The sequence below is a fragment of the Haemaphysalis longicornis genome, unplaced genomic scaffold (genome assembly GCF_048455015.1).
Source record: "Haemaphysalis longicornis isolate Haplotype H1 unplaced genomic scaffold, Haemaphysalis longicornis Haplotype H1 scaffold_5, whole genome shotgun sequence".
In the NCBI taxonomy this organism is placed as follows: Eukaryota; Metazoa; Arthropoda; class Arachnida; order Ixodida; family Ixodidae; genus Haemaphysalis; species Haemaphysalis longicornis.
In genome coordinates, this window is record NW_027526385.1 from 43,565,512 (window position 1) to 43,584,765 (window position 19,254).

At 46.9% G+C, this 19,254-nt stretch overlaps 1 protein-coding gene across 1 annotated transcript in view; it reads right to left on the bottom strand.

Annotated features, from left to right (window-relative positions):
* Retm (real-time) overlaps positions 1-19,254 on the bottom strand; it is a 68,701-nt gene that overhangs the window by 3,608 nt on the left and 45,839 nt on the right. Inside the window, exons 2-10 of the mRNA XM_077670238.1 lie at positions 15,242-15,391; positions 13,470-13,601; positions 12,065-12,193; positions 10,444-10,633; positions 9,722-9,840; positions 4,105-4,773; positions 2,380-2,523; positions 1,174-1,482; positions 146-294 (exon numbers count right to left, since the gene is read on the bottom strand). Coding sequence (XP_077526364.1) covers positions 146-294; positions 1,174-1,482; positions 2,380-2,523; positions 4,105-4,773; positions 9,722-9,840; positions 10,444-10,633; positions 12,065-12,193; positions 13,470-13,601; positions 15,242-15,391 — 1,991 coding nt within the window. The remainder of the gene's footprint in view (positions 1-145; positions 295-1,173; positions 1,483-2,379; positions 2,524-4,104; positions 4,774-9,721; positions 9,841-10,443; positions 10,634-12,064; positions 12,194-13,469; positions 13,602-15,241; positions 15,392-19,254) is intronic.

A 19,254-nucleotide genomic window follows, 5' to 3' on the forward strand; every position in this document is an offset into this window, starting at 1 on the left:
CTTCAATCCGGATTGAAAGTGCCCGTGTGGCAGGGGTACTGGGCTAGCAACAGCAATTGCGGGTTTCAAATTCAAATTTCGGGGGCTTTACGCGTTGAAGCTAGAGCTGGGCTACAAGGATACGAGAGCTTCACCGCGCACTCACTTGTAGTCCTGGGACTTGAGCACCTCGTAGTAGTACATGACCTTGGCCTTGTGTGGGGCCAGGGGAAACTCGAAGGGGTGGTGCTGGGGCCCCTCCAGATGGCGCCACTGCAGGATGTACGTCCCGGGGGCACTGGTCACGTGCGAGCCCTGCGAGCACGTGAGGGAGGTCAGGGCTCTGACACGAGATCATCAAGACCACCAGAGGACAAACGTTGCTCCCTACTGTGCACTGCATCTCTGCACTGGTGTTCACCAATGCTAAAGTTTGTGGCATACCCTAAAAGGAGGAGAAGGGGAAGCAACCACCCCTCAGAGTGGACCTACCACAGCCTTCATCGCATACCATCTGCTCAGGGTATACCACCCCACCCAACGAGACACCACTCCGGATACTTTCCCTGGTTACAGGCTGGGGAGACCAGCATACACTGCACTCTGATGCATGGCATGGCCTTCAAGGAGAGTTATGGCAAGCTCACCAAAGAGACACCAAGCGGGAGTGATGGGAAGGTCAGTGAGCACACCAGGTACAACTTATGTTTGACAATTCCAAGAAAAATGCATATTCGAGCCCTCTACTGCTCGCCACTTGAAGTGTTGCGAGAATTAGGGGTCAGTCTAGGGTGAGCTAAGATTTTACCCTTAACATTGAACAGGCTCACCAGCTTCGATCCTAGAGAGGAAGTTGGATTGTAAGGGCTACTACTACACTACAGCACTTGTGACGTGCAAGCAGTACAAGACAACTGATTTGGTTTGATCGAATGTGGGGTTTAATGCGTCTACACATCGCAGGGGATGAGACGCGCCGTAGTGGAGGGCTCTGGATTAATTTTGACCACCTGGGGGTCTTTATCGTGTGCCGAAGTGTCGTACACACAGGTGTTTTTGCTTTTTGCCTCCATCAGAAAAGCAGCCACTGTGGCCGTGAATCAAACCCGTGACCTCGTGCTCGGCAAGACAACGCCTTAGCCACTGCGCCACTGCGGCGGGTTGTAGAAGACAACAAGCCTCCACCCTCCATACCTGGACGCTCTCGCCGTCGTGGCAGGTGAGGCAGGGCTCGACGGTGCGGTAGTCCACGCCGGCCACCCAACCCTTGGGCAGCACGGAGGGCGGGGTGTCCAGGGCCAGCATGTTCAGGGGCAGCGGGGAGTGGGTGCAGCCCACCGTCTCCTCCTCTCCGTCGTCCCCCTCGGCCGACTCGGAGGAGGCTGCCGTCTTCGGGGGCGGCAGCTCGCGCGTCGTGTGGAACACCGTGAATGACACGTCCTCCTTCAGGATGTCAAAGTCCCAGCAGATCACGCTGCCCTGGTCCGCCACGTTCACCACCACCTGAAGGAGAAGGGAAGGGCACAGGGGCCGGCGATCAAACTGAGCCGGAGGATGATACGGTTGCACTAGGCCTGCACTGGCACTGCACTGGAACTGCACTTTGGTGACCCTGGGACACTAAAAGTGCAAGAAACAAGTAAGCCCGCATTGGTAGATCATGGTGCTAAGGAAGCGCATTTAGTAACACTTTCACAGCACAATTTGTCAACAAGCAAGGGAGCACTAAAACTGCAATAGGCCTGCACTGAACTTGCACTAAGCCTGCACTAGACCTGCACTTAGGTACCCAACTTTGAAGTGTGAAAACCAAGTTGGCCTGCATCAGCGCAAAAAACAAGCCCTCTCCTCACGGTGCCAAGAAGACACGTGTACCACTCTTAGGGCAGGAGTTGTCACAGACGCAGGGACACTGAACCCACACTAGGCCTGTGCAAAATCTAAGCCTGCACTAGAACTGCACTAGACCTGCACCAAGCCTAAATTTCAGTTCCCCAACTTTGAAGTGAACAAAGCTGACTGGCACTGGTAGAGCATGGTGACAAGATGGCATAAATACCACTCTCGTGGCAAGAGTTGTGTAATTACAATAGAGATGCCAGACACATGAAAGCAGGTATCGCAGCCCTAAATGGTTTTGCACTACATGATTTGTGATGTCATAAATAACAAGAAGTGAAAGCAGACTGGCTGAGAAATGTAAAATACATACAGCAAGCAACCTTTGTTCTGCCCCTCGGTAGCTACTGTCTTACTGTGGTCATGCACCGGTTGCCACTCTATCGGTGCTTCTCTCAATCTTGGCTCAAATGGCCTTGCACCCCTCTCTCCAAGAGCAAGAACATCACTGGCCTCAAGCATTTGCATAGAGCCTGTGGAGGAGGAGGAGAACATGCTCACCTCGTGCACCTGACCCCGGGCCAGGCTGAGTGAGTGGTACATGGTGTCGTCGAACAGGTGCATGCCGTCCGCCTTCTCCCGCTCGTAGTCTTCCTCTGACATGTAGAAGGTCTTCGGGATCAGCCCGCCATCAGGGATCGAAGTCTGCGCAGGGGGCACAGAGATACCAAATCATGGCATCACATCACGCACCAAACCACATGTGCTTCATGCAATGCTCTTCACAACGTACGGCCATGTGATTATGAAGATTCTCCAATTACAGTATTTTATGCATTCCATCCTAAGCTATCACTTTAAGGCTGCGCCAACCTTGGAATATCCTGTGTATGCAAGTTTTACTACTCTAACAGCAACTGTCAAATTTGTACCAGAGTTTGGAAGTTTAGGCCTAATGCTGCTCTCTTTCTGGTCTCCAGACATCAACAGGTAACCGCAGATTCAAGTACGAGTACATTAGACTTCAAAACGCAACATTAGGCCTAACATCCAATGTTTAGGCTTAAGGTTACCGTACTTACCCGATTCTAACGCGCCCCTGATTCTAACGCGCACCCGATTATCCTGGTAAAATAAAAAACGAAAGAACTTGCACCTCTGATTGTAACGCGCACGGAACTTTGTGAGCAAGAAAAACGAATGCGAGTGAGACGGGCGATTTATTTCCCGAAGTTATCTCATTCATCTCACTCCTCATCGCCCTCCGCTGACATCTCGTCCTCGGTGCTGTCAAGCGCGTTCGTGATGCCACACTTGTGAACGAACGTTCAACCATGGTCGATGGGATCATGGCCCACGCTTCGCACGCCCATCCCGCGAGCTTCTCCAGAGGCGCACGCTTCAGCCGACCGCTCATTTTGTACGTGTGACAACCGCTGCTGCCATTACTGTTATCAAGCGCACAAGTGGAACGATTTGACGATATGTGTGAACGCCGATAGAAAATCCTAGGTGCCTATGCTTCCTGCGTCCGAAAAATCGTGCGCTAAAAGCTTTGGCGCCATCATCAGATGCCGATGGCGATGGGTGGGACAAAATTTTTCCGTTGTTTCGGCAGTTTCGGCTTTGTATCCGATTCTAACGCGCATACGATTTTTCGACCTCTTTTTCCGAAAAAAAAAAAGTGCGCGTTAGAATCGGGTAATTGCGGTAGGTAACCTTGATTGATTGTGGGGTTTAATGCGCCGAAACTACACAGTTTATGTGGCGTGCCGTAGTGGAGGGCTCCGGATTTATTTTGACCACTTGAGGATCTTTAACATGCGCAGAAATTTCAAACGCAGGAATTTCTTCTTTTCACCTCCATCAGAAAAGCGGCCGCCACGGCCAAGGATCGAACCGGCGTCCTTGGGCTCAGGAGCACAAGGGTTAGGTAGCCTTTACATTGGGCATAACGACATGCCAGCCAACATAATATGTACTCATGTACTTTGAGGTGTGGGCACTTGTTGACGACATCGAACCTCAAAGTGCGACGTTAGGCCTAACGTCAGAAACTTTCTAAATCCGCATTGCTCCTTCTCTCTGTAAAGCATCAACCTTTGTGCAAACCAGTTGTACGATGGAAAATATGGGAGGCTTCATAAATTAGGCTTCAATGAATGAGGCTTCACAGAACACGCTTTGCGCATTTTTGTGCTGCAACAATGCGTACGACGCCACACACACGATTCAAATTCCCCCTCTTGTAAGGACCCTGCAGCAGAGTAGCGCAGTGGTACACACCTTGCAGGGCCCGCCCAGGAAGTCCGGCAGGTACTCCGGGTCGAGGAAGTCGGCGAGGGGCCCCCCCGCCTCGTGGGGGGTGGCCCCCGTGTCGGCGAAGAAGGTGAACTTGGAGCGGGTGGTGTCGTTGATGAAGGTGCCCACCAGGGCCCAGAGGATGGGGAAGACGCGGGGCGCCCGCACCACCAGGCAGCGGCCCATGGTCTCCGGGTAGTTGGCCTCCACCGTCTCGATGATGTGCAGCAGGGCACGCATGCCGGGCCGCCACAGGTGCCGCATGTTCAGGCCCTCCAGATCGAGCAGGCAAGCCCAGGCACTGACGGGGCGGCCCGCGCGGCGTGTGGCCTCCTCGGTACGTCGCAGGCCCTCCTCGCACAGGTGCAGGGTGAGGGTGACCAGGCCCTGCTCGCCGATGGACTTGACGAAGCCCTTCACGTCCACCTGTCCCAGGCGCAGCAGGTAGACGGGCCGGCCGTCCCGGTCGCAGTGCTGGTGCCAGCCGCCGGGGAAGTACTCGCGCACCACGGCCGGCACGTCGTAGCTGCCCAGGATGCGGTCCACCTGGTACTTCTTGCGCCACACGAGCGACTGGCACAGCATCTCTCTTGCCTTCTCCAGCTGGAAGTCCTGCGCCTGCAGGAATCGCACCAGCGTCTGGTCGCTGGGGACCTGCGTGCGAGGGGGGAGAAAGGAGGACGAGACAAGGAGGTCAGCGGGACTGAACAAGTAGGTGCACTCAAACAAGTAGGTGCACTCAAGAAGTAGGTGCACTCAAGAAGTAGGTGCACTATATCAAACAAGCAGGTGCACTCGAACAAGTAGGTGCACTTGAAAAAGCAGGTGCACTTGAACAAGTAGGTGCACTCAAATGAGTAGGTGCACTTGAACAGGTTTGTGCACTCGAACTAGTAGGTGCACTCAAACAAGTAGGTGCACTCAAGAAGTAGGTGCGCTATATCAAACAAGCAGGTGCACTCGAACAAGTAGGTGCACTTGAAAAAGTAGGTGCACTTGAACAAGTAGGTGCACTCAAATGAGTAGGTGCACTTGAACAGGTTTGTGCACTCGAACTAGTAGGTGCACTCGAACAAGTAGGTGCACTTAGACGAGTAGGCGCACTTGAAAAAGTTGGTGCACTTTCAAGGATGGGCCCGGTGCTTCACTGACCTCTTTTTATTAAGGTGACAGCTTTCTTAGTGGGACCGATGTCATCCTGTCAAAACACTAATGCATCTCCCCATAGACTGAGTTATTGACTGAAAAGCTCTGATAAGACCTCTGGACACATGAAGCCACGCTTCTACTGTGTCAAAACGGGTACTGGAAAATGGCGAAAAACGAACGGTTCCAATAAGACAACACACGCATTGATCGTAAAAAAGGACTGCAATAGTACACCTTTATCTCATAAACCACTTATTGGTATACATTTAGACTGCTGTAGAAGCAGTTACTTAGTGCACAAAAAATTATTGCACGGGTTTGTCCTTTGTTTGCAATTTCGGTCTTTGAAGGTTCGACAATCGATTGGACGCACTTTTAGCAAAGGTTTTGACACAATTTTGACAGTTTTTATATCAGAATGCTTTCACGCTTCTCTCAACTTCCTTTACGAAGGGATGGGAAAATTTTTATAGAAAACAACATACTATGCCTGGCACCATCAAAAATCTGTTTGTTCATACATATGTAGGCTTCGCTAAAGCTTTCTAGTTTCTGGGCCCCAATGAATTCAAAGAAAAGGCTCGACATTCAAGTGTGACTGAATTATTTACAACGGTAAGAAAGAAATGTGCTTTCATCTGCATCCCGCCATAAAACAGTCCTGTCTCACTTGAGACATAAGCTCGTGTTTTGAATCCTTTGTGGGTCTATTAGTGCTTGGCATGGCCTACAAACTTTTAACAAGGTCTGCACACACATCACTGCATCCTCATTCCAATTACATTGGCACTAAGTCCAAGAAAATCCTTCCCTTCTAAGGTGAACTCTTGAGCAGGAGGAAAAGATACCCCACGGCTGTTTCCATCGCATTTTAGTTCTGCTTTACAGTTGGAATTTTTGAAGCTGCCAGCAGGGTTACGATTTGGTGGTTGACTGGATGAATACGCCTTCTTAACAATATACAGTAAAACCTCATTAATTCGGGTTTCAAGGCAATGAAAAAAATGTCTGTATTATCCGATGTCGAATAAAAAAAAACGCACATTTTCAATTCTATTCCATACCTTACCCTTGAGAAGAAATCCATGACGCTTTTTTTTTTTTGTGTGTGTGGACATCTGAGTGGAAAGTAGTAGTTTGCGGGCATGCGACAATCCCTCTAGTGCAAGCATATTGCCTGGAACATCGCAGCAAATCTTCTCTAGAACCACGAGAGCGTCCACGGCTTTTTTTGTGGTACGACGCACTGGACTTAGCACATCGCACAGGTCTTCTTCATCAGACACCTCATCTGCCACACCGAGGGCAGCGCCGATGATCTCGTCATCGGTCAACTGGCCGGCGATAGCGCACCTTTGACAGCGCACCGTTCCATTAACTTCGACAGCGCACCATTGCTGTCGACAAATGGCAAGTATGCCCTCCACAATGGAAAAACCGGCTGCTGGTCATTGTCACTTTAAAATCGCGTGAAGGTGGTTCAGACCGTAACGATGCGCGCTCTGAAAACTCGTTTCACTTGCACTATCCTTGACTTGCCTCCAGTACAAATTAACCGGTGCACGTGCAGTTTTGCATCGAATTAGCAAATGTTTGTCGTCATAGGGCTCTATACATTTTTGAAGGGAGGGTGTGGGAATGACGAATTATCTGAATTTCCGAATTAATGGGCACCGAATTAAAGAGATTCTACAGTAGTATGCATAGTACTGTTGAATATTGATAGGTCAAACCTCAATTTAATGAAATTGCCAATGTTTTTATTTCCCAATATTTGCCTGTCATGCATATTTCTGGCAATTTAATGAAGAAATGAAGAGTGATTAGGATTAATTGGGATAAGTCATTAGGACACAACTCATCGCCCTTGTCTATTTCTACTCCATAGCTTCAAAATATAGTCTATTATACGACGTACTCCAGCACCATCGGCAGTTAACATCACTGGGCAGCACACGCATGCTCTGTTTACCTCAGGTTAGTCATATGATCTCTCCACTGTGCTGATATTTTCTCCCTCTGTTGAGGCACCGACATCCCGCTCCCATCTTTTTCTGTGCTCAAGTCCATTGGAGATAATTCAGAACAGTACGATAGACTTCTCACAGAGGCTGTGCAGCAATATGCTCGCACGTGTTCAGCCTGTCAAATAGCCCATAAAGCTACTAAAAACAACAAACCTCACCATCCCTTCCCAAAGAAAGGCGAGATATGCACAAAAGCTTTCTCACACCAAAACTGCGACAAAATCTTCGCTAAAAGTGCGTCCAATCGATCGCCAAACCTTCAAAGACCCAAATCGCAAACGAATAACGAACCTATGTGACGATTTTTCACGCACTAAGCAAACGCATCTACCAATGATCTAAATGTATACCAATATGTGGTTTACGAGATAAAGGTACACTACTGTATTCCTTCTTCGTGATTGATGCGTGTGTTGTCTCATCGAGAGCCGTTCCTTTTTCACGATTTCCAAGCAACCGTTTTGCATTGAATGGAAGCCCCGTTTCATGCACATGCAGTGTGTCCAGAGATCTTAGCAGAGCTTTCCGGCCGACCAATTAGTCTATGTGAATGGTCTATTGGAAAATGCATTGGTTTTTTGACTCAACGCCATCGGTATTACTAGAAACCTTTCACTTTAAAGGGACACTGAAGTGATATGTAAACATTGTGGGATTACTTGCGCAAATTGTAGTCCGGAGTCCCCAGACCATGTTTCGACCACCCTGGGCGCGTTTACGCGATTTTATTTAGTAGAAAAATTAATTCGAAAATGCTGTCCTCCTCTCTTTACGCTCGCCCATTTTCTGCGGCGTTTTCGTGTGACGTCGAGAGGAGCCGAGCTCGCAATTGGCTGCGCAACTGCACGGCTCCCCTGCCTTCAGACAGTCAGTCGGCCCAGCGTTTCGTCCGCCGGCCGCCGACGGGTCGTCGCAATTCGTTCGCTCAGTTGAAACGAAGCCAGGACACGTTTGTGAATGGTAGAATCTGCCTTTCTTTACTTGGTTAGTTTGTACACTGTATCTAGCTCCAAGTCAAGGTCGCTTCACACAAGCGCACATGCGACGCTTCGCTGACTGGTACGCCAGTAGGAAAATATAAGGCCTCTTGAAGGCGGGAGAAGAGTCAGCGAAGTCAATATAGGTACTAAAGAAATAAAATCAACTGATATTTTTACCGTACAGCGTACAACTAGGGTGCAGGAAGCACTTTTTTGCGCTGGGCGAACAAGCACAGCGGTCAGCAGCACGACCACACATCTGCGAACGCTTTTCCGTCTACGAAATGCAATTGCTAGACGTGAGCTATTGTGGAAACTCGGGCGACGCTTACTGCACGAGCGCAATACAACAAATAGTCACCTAAACTGCTTGAAATGCCAAAACTAAATAAAAGTGTAAACTGGTTGTACAATATATACCCTATATTACCACTGCCAGCGTAGCCCGCTTTGTGGCCGAGTTGTTTGAGGCGCTAGATATGCCACCGCAAGTATTTTGCAAGTCAGGAGTTCGAATCCCCGCGGGTACGTGCTTTTTTTTTTCTGTAAGTTAACTTTTTCGTTTTCCGCCGATGTTTTCTATATTGAGTTCACCTTTTTTTGGGCCGCAACGTTCATGGCTCCACGAACTAGTTCACAAAACGCGCGCAGGCTGGCACTGGCGCACTAGCGAGTTCTTGTTGGCGTGCTGTTGCCATAAGCACCGACTGCTTGCAGGCAGTGGGCACAGGCCAGAATGAACAGACCCTTGGCCTGGTGCGAACACGCTTTTTACGATACAGGCATGAGGGAGGCAAGCTCCAAATATGGGGGAAAAGCGCATGACATTTGGGCGTCTGCGGGTACGCGGAGGGCGTTCATGCACTGCATAGGATTCGGCTAGTGAATGCTACGATTCCAAGCCGTCCTAGGAGGCTTATCTTTATGCATTTTTACAGCTGACAACATGGCAGAAGCGCGGTACGATGATTACTGAGTTATTGAGAATGCCCATCCAACAACGCCTACGGTTGTGTTTTACAGAACCGAAACCGAAACCGAAACTTGTTTGGTTGCTCACCTTGGGCATCGTCTAATCACGGTCCCGCTCCTCCTAACGTCACAGCTTTAGTTGGTGCGGCCGCCGCAAACCGCGCATGGTAGTTTTTCTTCTTTCGCGCTTTGTAAAATAATTACCGATTTGTCAATCGTAAAAACGATGAAAAGTGTGCTAATTTGAGCCAGTCTACGCAGTGCAAGCAAAAACGGGAGCTTGACAAATTCACTTCAGTGTCCCTTTAAAAAAGCACAGCCGGTAGTCCCTCACTACCACACTGTGCCATACAAGAACCACCCTATAATTGGATCCTTTCCAATCCCTACGTACCCTGTTATGGATACCTCCCTAAATTAACCAGAGATATGCTCAAAAGGGAGAAAAAAAGAGCGGGATGAAACGCTGCTCACTTTTCCTTGATGCGCTTCTGCAATCCACTTTTTCAGCATGACCAGGCAGGATTCCTGGTACGGGGTGAGAGATCCCAGGCAGCGCTCAATGTACTCTGACTCCAGCTTGAAGTTGGCATCTGTCGGAGAAAAAGAGGGGGGGGAAACAATTTTGTTTGATGGCACAACAGCAGGGCAAGGCCTTCGACAGCAGTTATGGTGAAACCAGACAACAACACATGGCTGTGGTAAGCAAATACGAAATGATAACTGTGGTAATAGTAGATTGTAACTAAGCAACAGTACTATGCCAGCCATTGTGCCTACCAGCATTGTGCCCACCAGATGCGTTGTGTCTACCAACAGCATTGGCAACTAAAAGTAGAAGTCGTTAGCGGCGGAATTTCAGCAATCGTGTTTAATGCTGAACCGAAAGCTAGCCTCTTCCCGCATCAACACCCACACATCTTGCAGGGAATTGGCCAAAATTGAACAGCAACTTATTTGCTTGCTTACTGCCTTACTCAGCCAACCATGTAAAACTGGTTGCCGCGCTGACATTCACAGCATCGATGCGACCCTCCTTCAATTGTTCTTTACCTTCCAGAGATCTGGAGTCACAATAGCTGCATGCCTACTTATTGTCTAAAACTGTATATAATCGTAGTTCCACCTATTATCTTCCACCCGACATTTGCCAACGTTCAATGCCCCTCTACAAAAAATCTTGCAGGTCTCCCGACCTTGTGACTCCGCAGCGCTGGCTGGCAGTGCAGCCTTCTCGGTGAGCGACTTCTTCCGCATGCTGTCCCGCAGGGCGGGTGCCTTGGCATCGCCGTCCCCTACGGTGCCTGGTTTGTCTTCGAACGGGGGAATGTAGGTGATGCCTTCTTTCAGCAGCTCGTTGATATAGTACTCAATAATCTCTTTGCCCTGTAGAAAGAGAGAGGGAGGGAGCAACAAAAAAAACACCTCGGTGATGCCGCACTCAATGATCTCCTTAGCTCATTCTACGTGGCACGATTTTCCCTGCGAATTTGTAGATGCAGCACCGCTCGTACAGCAAAACGACCTTTTTTCGTTGCTGCGCGGCAAAGTGCCAAATGTTTGAAACAGTCGAGCATCTGCCGTGAACGCTGTTCGTGCGGCGTAGAGGGGCTGGACCTGAGGCCAATAGGAACACAATAAGGTGAACGTCAGGGTATCACCATCTGCGCACCTGGCGACCAGATGGCATTGCTTGTATTAGCGCGGCATAAGCACGGACGCACCAAAACGTTCACAACACGATGTCACGCACCGTTTTCAACGAATGCTTAATCGGCGAGGTGGAAAAAAGGCCCTATTTATGGAATACGGGAGAACCCAAGTACAGAAGAACTCGAGAAGAACTGTCCGAGGTATATACCATGGTGTGCTGGGCATGCACAACAAGCGAACCCAGGGTTGCTTGCTGTGTTCATCTTCTCTGCTATGTGTGCGTATATTGATAAATAATTGGCGATGGTCATAAAAAAACCACAAATAAACTCGTATTTACTGCAAAACAGTCTGAAACAACTTGCGCAGAAAGTAAAAGAAAACCTAGTAAAATAAAAACGCATCATGTAGAACGGACTTTTTCCCTGAGTGCAAAAAAATATCTAGACATCCTACCCTGTGAAGGTGGATGGCCAGCAAAGCATGCAACATAGGGGTGACAAATTCAGGTGAAAGGTATATGAGCAAATTTTATTTCTCTTGAGTGATGGCTGCGGTCATGTTTAAAAAAGACGTGCACACTTTTATTTCGACTCCACTGATCTTGAAAATGGTTCCCAATCTACCAAAAATGCACATCCAAGTGATGAGACATATAAGCTGAGGTCTAAATCGCGTTTGTTTGGAATGAGGTGCGACACTGGTGGCGATTGTGAGCTAATAGTCCACAGACCGGTACATTTGTTTTTTAACCCCTTTCACTATAGAATGCCTTGCGCTTCAAAGGCGCGTGAAGCCTCAGCAGTTTTTGTTCGCAGATATGCAAAAAAAAAAAAAAAGGAACGCTGGCAAATATAAGCTTCGCTCAAAAAATGAAGAATGCAGGCCTTGGCAAAAGGCCGGAATGAGATGAACAGATGATGTGCGTGTGCCCGTGCATCTTCCCTAACGTGTTCAGTTCTGAATTCATTCCGCACCCTGTGTTCGTAAACACCGAGATGGCCCTCCGCAGCTTCTTCCGAATGGGGAAAAGATCCAATCTGTTGCTCTGCTCCCCAGAACGATGATGCCTTGTGGCATGCAGAGAAGCCTTTGCTAGGAGCTAAACATTGTCTATGGTAAAAAGAAGCGAGACCTCAGGCAGGCTCTCAAGGCGCCGCATACCTTGGAGATGTTGTGGGAGTACTGCTTCATGGCCAGCTTCTCCACGGCGCTCTCGAACCCGAAGAAGGACTTGACATCAAGGGAGGCGCTCTGCTCAAAGCAGGTCCAGTCCGGGTTCTCGGGGTGCACCTGCACGTAGGGGTGGCAGGGACACGTTACACTTGCTTAGGCACACATTGCAGCAGTCGTACCGTAATTTCCAACCTATACTGCATGGCAGCAACAGAAACATTGCTGGTTGCCTCTCCCTGTAGCTACTTCCAAACATTTCTCTCTCGCAGTAACTCAGAAAGCTAATAGTTCCTCCTTTGTACAGTTCAGCACGCGTCCCTGTTCCACAAGAAAGTATTGTGAGCAGGAAAACCACCACGACTTCCTCCGAGCATAAAGCTGGTTCTGGCAAGTCAAGCCCGAGGGCAATGGCCCACAACTGCAGCATGATTGAGCAGTAAGAAGCCTATTAGACCTCAAACACATCCGTTGCCTGAGTTTGCATCAGTGCGATATCAGTACAGCACCCTGCGTACAGCTTTTCAACCAGATCCTTGATGCACTGTCCTCAGAGTATGTGGAGGAGTGGATGGTGGACAAGGGGTGGAACTGACCCGTCTTCCTCCCTCTATCTGCATACCTGCCAACTGTCTTAAATTATCCGGGAGACTCTCGAATTTCGACCACATCTCTCGATTGCACGAATGCTGTCTCTAATCTCCCGAAAAGCGGTTGCTTAATCGCGCATGTGCTTAATCTCGCCACACCTGCAGTGCTGGGGAAAAGCACTCGCCACATACTTTTTGTTCCTTGTAACCTACCGCTAAGTATATTCTGGGCACTATAGTACCGTGTGCACTGTGCATCTGGGAACAGCTGGAATGTTGGTAGTAGCTTACAAAGGCTGGCCCCAAAATGCGCTCACCACTTTACTAGAAGCAGGCGGGGGAAAAGGCATCATAATGTTTGCATCTGTCTCTCTCATGATGCAAGAAAAAAAGCAGCTCAAAATAAACACCCTTGACCCTTCAGAAACGTAAACTAAAAAAAAAAAATATATGCCCCAGTCTCCCTAATTTTCATGGTGCTTGGTTGGCAGGTCTGGCTCTGTTCACAAGTGGGGGATGAAGAAGGAACAAGATCACAACAGCAGGCTACTCCTTTCTTTCAGGCCTCTCTAACTTTCCTCCTCACCAGGGCAGCACTACAATTGTACCGACGAAAATGTCTATACAGTAAAATATAGAATGGTGTATTTTCTGGCATTTTCCACTGGCTTCCAGTCTCTATGTTTTGGAAAGTGCCAGCAAATGGGGCTTCCGCACACAGGCAACCCATCTCCTAACATTACGGGGCCCACACCTCCCATTTTAGATTTTTTTATTTCTTTATGCAGCCAGCGTGTGGTGCTCACCGAGTACGTGCAGTTTTCATTGATGCCAACCCGTGTGGAGAAGCTCTCGTTGTACGCTTCGATCTTGAGGGTTCGCCGTCTGCGGTCGAGGGAATTCTTCTGGATGAAGAACACAAAGTCGACGCCTATGATCTGCACGGGAGGGCGTGAACAGAGGCAAATATTAAGCACCGATCGGAGCACTCGGGCAATAAACTTAGAAAATGCTGAACGCACTAAAAAGCAAAGTTTGTCAGGAGAACAATAGGGTGAGGAAAGAATGCAAACGTGTGGGAGAGTGCATGAGCTTTAAAGGGGCCCTGAAGACAAAATACAACTTCGTTAAATTTGGAAGAATCAGCCCTTGGTAACTCTCTCAACTCCATTTTATCCACAAAAAACGTTTCAACCCCCACAAAAAATGCAAGAAATACTGAAGAACTTTCAAATTTTGTGCTGCTGTGACATAATATGGGCACCAGTGACTAGTGTATTAACTGCACACTAGCATTCAAGTTTTGCAACCAAACGGAACTAGATCCCAGTCGTGTTTCTTAGCTGTGGCTTAAATCAGCTGCCATCGATCGAGCAAACACGATTATGTGACATCATGAAGACTTCACCAGAAATTGGCTCAGGAGTCGCTACTGCATTAGTATATGCTTTCTCAAAGACATCAATTATTAGTTTGAAGTTTGCAATAAAAATTGATGTCATTGTTATCGAGACTAAGCAGTGTTTTTAATGAACCAAGCTTGTATGCTGTATTCATAGCCCCCTTAATGGCCTTTGTGTTAAAAGCATTGCAAGAAACATACTCAGTCGTCTTTTTATTTGTGTTGCACTGAAAGCAGCGGACTGCTACCCTTCAAAGTCTATGTCTGCTGGGTTTTTTGTACTACTGGGCTAAAGAAATGATGTCTATCTACAATCCATGCTCAGCTGTGAAGCCGTAAAGAATTAACCCTGCACCCGGAGCTGCATTTTTTCAAAGTAAACATTCAATTCCGTAATTTTAGAGATGAAGTTGTTGGCTCGTCTTTTTGTATGCCCAGCATCACAATTAGAATATAAACAGACAACACACAAATACGAACCAAAAGTGCAATACCGCGGGCAAGAAGTATGCAGCAAATTAGCTGCGACTGTTTTCAGTGCACAAAAAGCCTCCCAAAATTTCAATTCTGCAGAAACAAGAGAAGGGGGCAAAATATGCAGTCACACTGGGAACGTCAGTGCAGAAAAGACCTGAGGGGTTGAGACTTTGGACGTACTTCGCACAAAGGTACCTGCACAGAGTATTAAGTTATCAAAGAAAAAGTGCCCTTGCTAGTATTAAAGTCAGCGTTGTGGGTTTGGTGTCCCTGTTAAATGAACCCAACTCAGTAAATGTTATTTTAGTGAAACAAGCACTCTTTGAATCCCAGTTACTAAAGAAATCAGACCTCTCGGGTCCCGCAGTACACCTAGCAAGTACAGTCTTTGACAAAAGTTTCCAGGCCATGCAAAAAGTTCCCGTTACTCAAATAAACTCAAAGCAAAAGTTTCGCCTTCAAATGTGACAGAATTATTTAATGAAATAGAGAGCCCTTTCACCAGTTTTGTGGCATAAAACATGTCATCCTCACTAGAAAGGAAGGCTTGTATGTTAAATTGTTTGTGCCTTATTAACTTCTTACATGGCCCACAAACTTTTGGCAAAAACTGTACATCCAGTAAACTCCTGCTGCATGTACTAGACTACGAGCTCCATCCGGACGTTTGACCAAGTTGACACACGGCAAGAAGCTGACCTTTTTCAATAGATACGGGGCGTCGACGTTCAGTCGGCAGCGTCGCTCAATGATGTGCTCGGCACCGTCCTCGCTCTTGTACTCGGATACGGTGTCGCTCCCGAGGAACACCGGGATCATCGGGCACGTGGGGAAGCGCCGCTCATAGGCCTGCGGAGGAGGAGGAAGAGGAAAAATGGAAAACAAAGCTCATTCATGGCAGGCTAGATTTATTTTTTTCCCTGCACAACACCGGAGCAGCCACTGGGTAATATTATTAAGGCAAAAAGGCAAACACATTAGGTTCCCCATGCTGCGAAAAAGAGACGTTGTTGCAGTTGTCCCCCCAGTACAGAAAATGGGTGCCATTGTAAAAAATAGATACGAGTTCGCAAGGAACTCGAACACAATTGCACAGATTAGGAGTCAGGTGCTTTACCACAGCACTGTTTAGAAAAATTTAAAATAGATTGCGGAGCACGAGACGTAAATGTGGCGATACACGAGTAGAACGAGGGCACCCCAGCCTCATGAAACGGCGATTCTTGGGAGGCTGTGGCTCTAAAAGACAAAAAAAAAAAAACGAACCCGAGGAAAGACATGCAAACACGATGCAAGAGATTATAACGAAGGCTGTTGAAGTAATTAGTGCCAAAAGGCAAAGAAATTAAAGTGAACAAGGAGTTGCAAAGCCAATGGAGCAGTAAATAAGTCTTATTTGTTTCACGTAAGAAGAATTAAGTGGTCAGAGGAATTTTTACTTAAAGTAGAGCACTTTGCGAAGTGAGACCGAGGAGAACAGCTACGAATTTACCCATAGCAACAACAAAGAGCGGAGCTGTGCGACGTTGAAGCCTACAATATATGGCTTTGCTAATGTTTGACATTACTCCATTGCTTGAATGTCCACCCGCTGCGCTAAACGTGCAAGTGAAGCAAGATACCATGAAGTAGTGTTTGTAAAGAAAACTTATAATAAAAGGAAGTACAGTGGTTTAAACCAAAAGGCCGGATACTCCAGAAGAAAAACAGAACTAAGCAAAATAAAGCGAGAAAAAATAAACAAGCACGCTGCAGTAAAGAGCTGAGTCAGCCATGCCGTGGTGTAAGCGTTCAGCCTTCCACAAAGTGACATACGCCCGTAGGTGTACGCATTCCAGCTGTGCGCATTCACAAAGCTGACCCTGAAGCCACTTGTGTTGGTGCCAGTTTGCGTAAATGGTTTTTGGGTCTTTTAAACAACTGCGCAGCAGTCAGTGCTCAAGGCAAAAATGACTGCTCCATTCTCCTGCAGTGCCCTCCAAATCCTACTGGTCACATCATTGCTTCCATTTCACAATAGGGGAAGTGCTAAATGGCAAGTCAAAGTCGCCTCAAATGAAATTTTCATAACGGAACTTGTGGCTGCTGGGTTGTTGCCCTGGTCTATAATGAGGGCCAATGCTTCCCATCCCATACAGTGCATATAGCCCGTTTAATGTGCCTCCAGTCCAACAGGCGATGTACTATCTGTTGATGCATACAACAAAGCTGTTGCTGTAAGTTTTTTTTTAAGGAAAATGGCCTTTCTTTGGCTACATAAACGCAAAAATTCTGGTCTGTCTGTCTGTCACTCAAATTGGCCGCCTGGCCAAAGTTTACATAATCCGCAAATATATATATATATATATATATATATATATATATATATATATATATATATATATATATATATATATATATATATATATATATATATATATATATATATATATATAGACATAAAATACGGTTTGTCAGTCAAGAAAACCTCGGAAGGCAAAGGGAGATTGTGGTGGGTCATAGAAAGAGATGAAGCATTTTTTGAGTCGAAAAGAAAGTGGTGAAAAAATGCCCGCCGGGTGGGATCCGAGCCCACGACCACGACTTTCTTGTCGACTCAAAAAATGCTTCATCTCTTTCTATGACCCACCACAACCTCCCCTTTGCTTTCCGAGGTTTTCTTGACTGACAAACCTTATTTTCTGTCTTATTTCACGGAGCCCCTCATTTCCCATTTTCTGATTCGCTATATATATATATATATATATATATATATATATATACAGGGTGTCCCAGCTATCATGCACCAAGATTTAAAAAATGAGTAAAGGCGTAACTCGAAAGAAACCAGGTGCATAATGTTTGCAGTACTGTGAAGAAACGGACAGTATTTTTTTCTTTAATGAGACTTAATTAACTAATTGTAATTAATTATCTAACTCGAGAAATACTGTCCTAATCACTAAAGTGTCAATGAGGCACTTGTAGGTAACTACGAGGGGCATCTAACTGCGGTATTTTCAGTGATGAACTAATTGCGTACGCATTTATTCTGACTGATAAAGGAAACCCGCGAAATATGAAAAATACCACGTGACGGCGCCTCCGCGCGCACCGTAAAGGAACGCCCTCAAACAGGCTGCCTCTGAGTTAGCCAGAATAAAATAGACAAAAGAAAGAAAGAAGAAATCGCGACCGAGTTTGTTCCTTATCTGCACACGTGTCCCGCGAATCTTGCTTTTGCTGCACCTTCCATGAACGCTATTATCAAGGTGATGCGCTGTCTCTTCGGGCGGGTAACAGACGAAGCAGTTACTTTCAATCAGCTTTGTTTGGGGACGCTGCTTTACAATGCGCGCGTATGCGTCGTCACGTGGTATTTTCCATATTTCGCGGGTTTCCTTTATCAGTCAGAATAAATGAGTACGTAATTAGTTCGTCGCTGAAAATAACGCAGTTAGATGCTCCTCGTGGTTACCTACAAGTGCCTCATTGACACATTAGTGATCAGGACAGCATTTCTCGATTTATATAATTAATTACAATTAATTAATTAAGTTTTATTAACGAAAAAATTACTCTCCGCTTCTTCACAGTACTGCAAACATTATGCACTAGGTTTTCTTCGACTTACGCAATTTCTCTTTTTTTTAATCTTTGTGCATGATAGCTGGGACACCCTGTATATATATGTGTGTGTGTGTTTTTGGAAACGAGGGGCTCGTTAGGAAATACAGAAAGAAATGCCGGCAGTCTACAACGCCAAAGAAGGCATAGGGGAATGGTTAGACCCTTTTTTACAGTTAGTGACGTTACATTATTTTTTTTATTAATTACGTGAGAAAGAAAGAAAGAAAAACACGCGCCCAGAGTGGGGACCGAACCCACGCCTTTCGATTAGATCTCGAATGCCTTACCGATTCGGCTATCTGGGCGACTGTGTTCTCCTTCACTTTCTGGGGTATTTATATTTACTACAACTGTATCTGACGCTTGAGGGTGGTAGCCAGCGCCACTCAGACTACACGGAAAGAAGGGGACCTTCTTTTCAACCCCCGGGGCGAGACTCGAACGTCTACAGCCTGTCATAAGCGGGTAACTGGCGGGAAGCCCTCTTATGCTACCTTGGCATCAAGGCTGCCAGAAAAAAAAATAATGTAACGTCACTAACGGTAAAAAAGAGTCTAACCATTCCCCTATGCCTTCTTTGGCGTTGTAGACTGCCGGCATTTCTTTCTGTGTGTGTATATATATATATATATATATATATATATATATATATATATAGAAAGGCTGTGATATCGGCAAAACTTTTCTAAACGATTAAAACTGACATCATGTTTCATACACGTCAACACTGTTCAGCAAAAAGGAAACATCATAATTGAAGCAAGTTGTAAGTACGCAACCGACACAAGCAGCATTCTTTATTTTTTTAAAGTACACGGTGGGTTGCTTTTACGATCGCAAATTACAAAAATCGCTCTAAGCCCAACAGTAACAAAATATCCCAACAGATGGCGTGCGAGTTGTGAGAGGAGTAAGACTACAAATGTAAGACTACAAATGAGGCGGTACAAGGCGATATGGGTTGGGCTTCATTTGAGGCGAGGGAAGCGCAAAGTAAGATACGTTTTGAGGAGCGGCTTAGACATTTAGATGAGAAGAACTGCGCAGCCAGAGTGCACAGGTACGTGTACCTTAAAAATGTGGACACCCAAAGGCGGAAGAGG